The following is a 939-nucleotide window of genomic DNA, read 5'->3' as shown; positions in this document are numbered from 1 at the left end:
CCACTCTGATACGGCAGTAACTTGTCACGATGCACCCCCGAGCCGAGACTCTTTCGAAACAGGTGCAGTTCCTGTTTGAGTCTCCTCTGTCCGTTTCCGCTTAGCCGATTCGACCAAGGTGGCGGTATCAGGGTTCGAACCTGCGACCTTTGCGACGGCAGGTTTCGAACTGACTGAATGAGGACGTGCTGGCTTAGGGCGGATATATGCAGGCAAATCAGATAGATAACGATGCAGTATTGTAAGACTGAAACGAGTGAAGTCATGATCCCAATAATTCCGATGCTCCACACTGTGCCCTACTTGAACTGCCCTCTAAAGGAGTCCCATTCATCTGACAGTGCCGCCTGAGTGATGTGCTCTGCGAAGCCATCACAAGCCGTCTTAATCTCCTTGCTCACTTCGGCCGATGCCGCCAGATCGTCTGAAGATGTTTGAACCCTCAATCTCGACTACTATCCAATCACCGGCCAACCTGTAGCAATATGGTCGAATGTTATGCCGAGTACGAAGGCTCCAAGGAAGGTAGGAGCCTCGCCTGGTATGGCATCAGCCCCTAAGGGCCCCCTCGGGAACATGACAGGATGGGGTTGGGGCAGAACCTATTGATCATGGGTCATAGGAGATGACAATGATGGTGAGCTTACCTTGTGGCCGCAGCAAGTCTCAAGATTCTTCACCAACACTCTAATACGGGACTCTACCAAGCCCTTGAACTTCAAGAATGCCTTTTCCGTCTCAGCGCTTATCTCTAGTAGCAGGAATTGGCGATAAACCTGAAAATGGGAGATAACGCAGCTCCGTGAGAAAGCTCCGGATTCAGCCGCTAACGACAGACTCACCTGGAAAAAGGGGAAGGGGGCACAAAGATCTGCCCAGGTAACTTCATTTCCTTTAGTAGCTCCACTGCTCTTGTTCATGCTCATGAGCTCCATTATT

At 51.0% G+C, this 939-nt stretch overlaps 1 protein-coding gene across 1 annotated transcript; it reads right to left on the bottom strand.

Annotated features, from left to right (window-relative positions):
* Nucleotides 1-299: 299 nt before the first annotated feature.
* Nucleotides 300-935, bottom strand: Pmar_PMAR000019 (conserved hypothetical protein; the record flags this gene model as incomplete). The annotated part of the gene is made up of 4 exons (XM_002782490.1): nucleotides 300-424; nucleotides 476-602; nucleotides 648-776; nucleotides 843-935. The coding sequence occupies 4 exons, from the start codon at nucleotides 933-935 to the stop codon at nucleotides 300-302; spliced, it is 474 nt and encodes a 157-aa protein (XP_002782536.1).
* Between the last annotated feature and the right edge of the window lie 4 nt (nucleotides 936-939).

This window comes from Perkinsus marinus (genome assembly GCF_000006405.1).
Source record: "Perkinsus marinus ATCC 50983 genomic scaffold scf_1104296939634, whole genome shotgun sequence".
Classification (NCBI taxonomy): domain Eukaryota; phylum Perkinsozoa; order Perkinsida; family Perkinsidae; genus Perkinsus; species Perkinsus marinus.
Note: the sequence above shows the minus strand (reverse complement) of the source record. Positions and strands in the feature narration are given on the sequence as shown.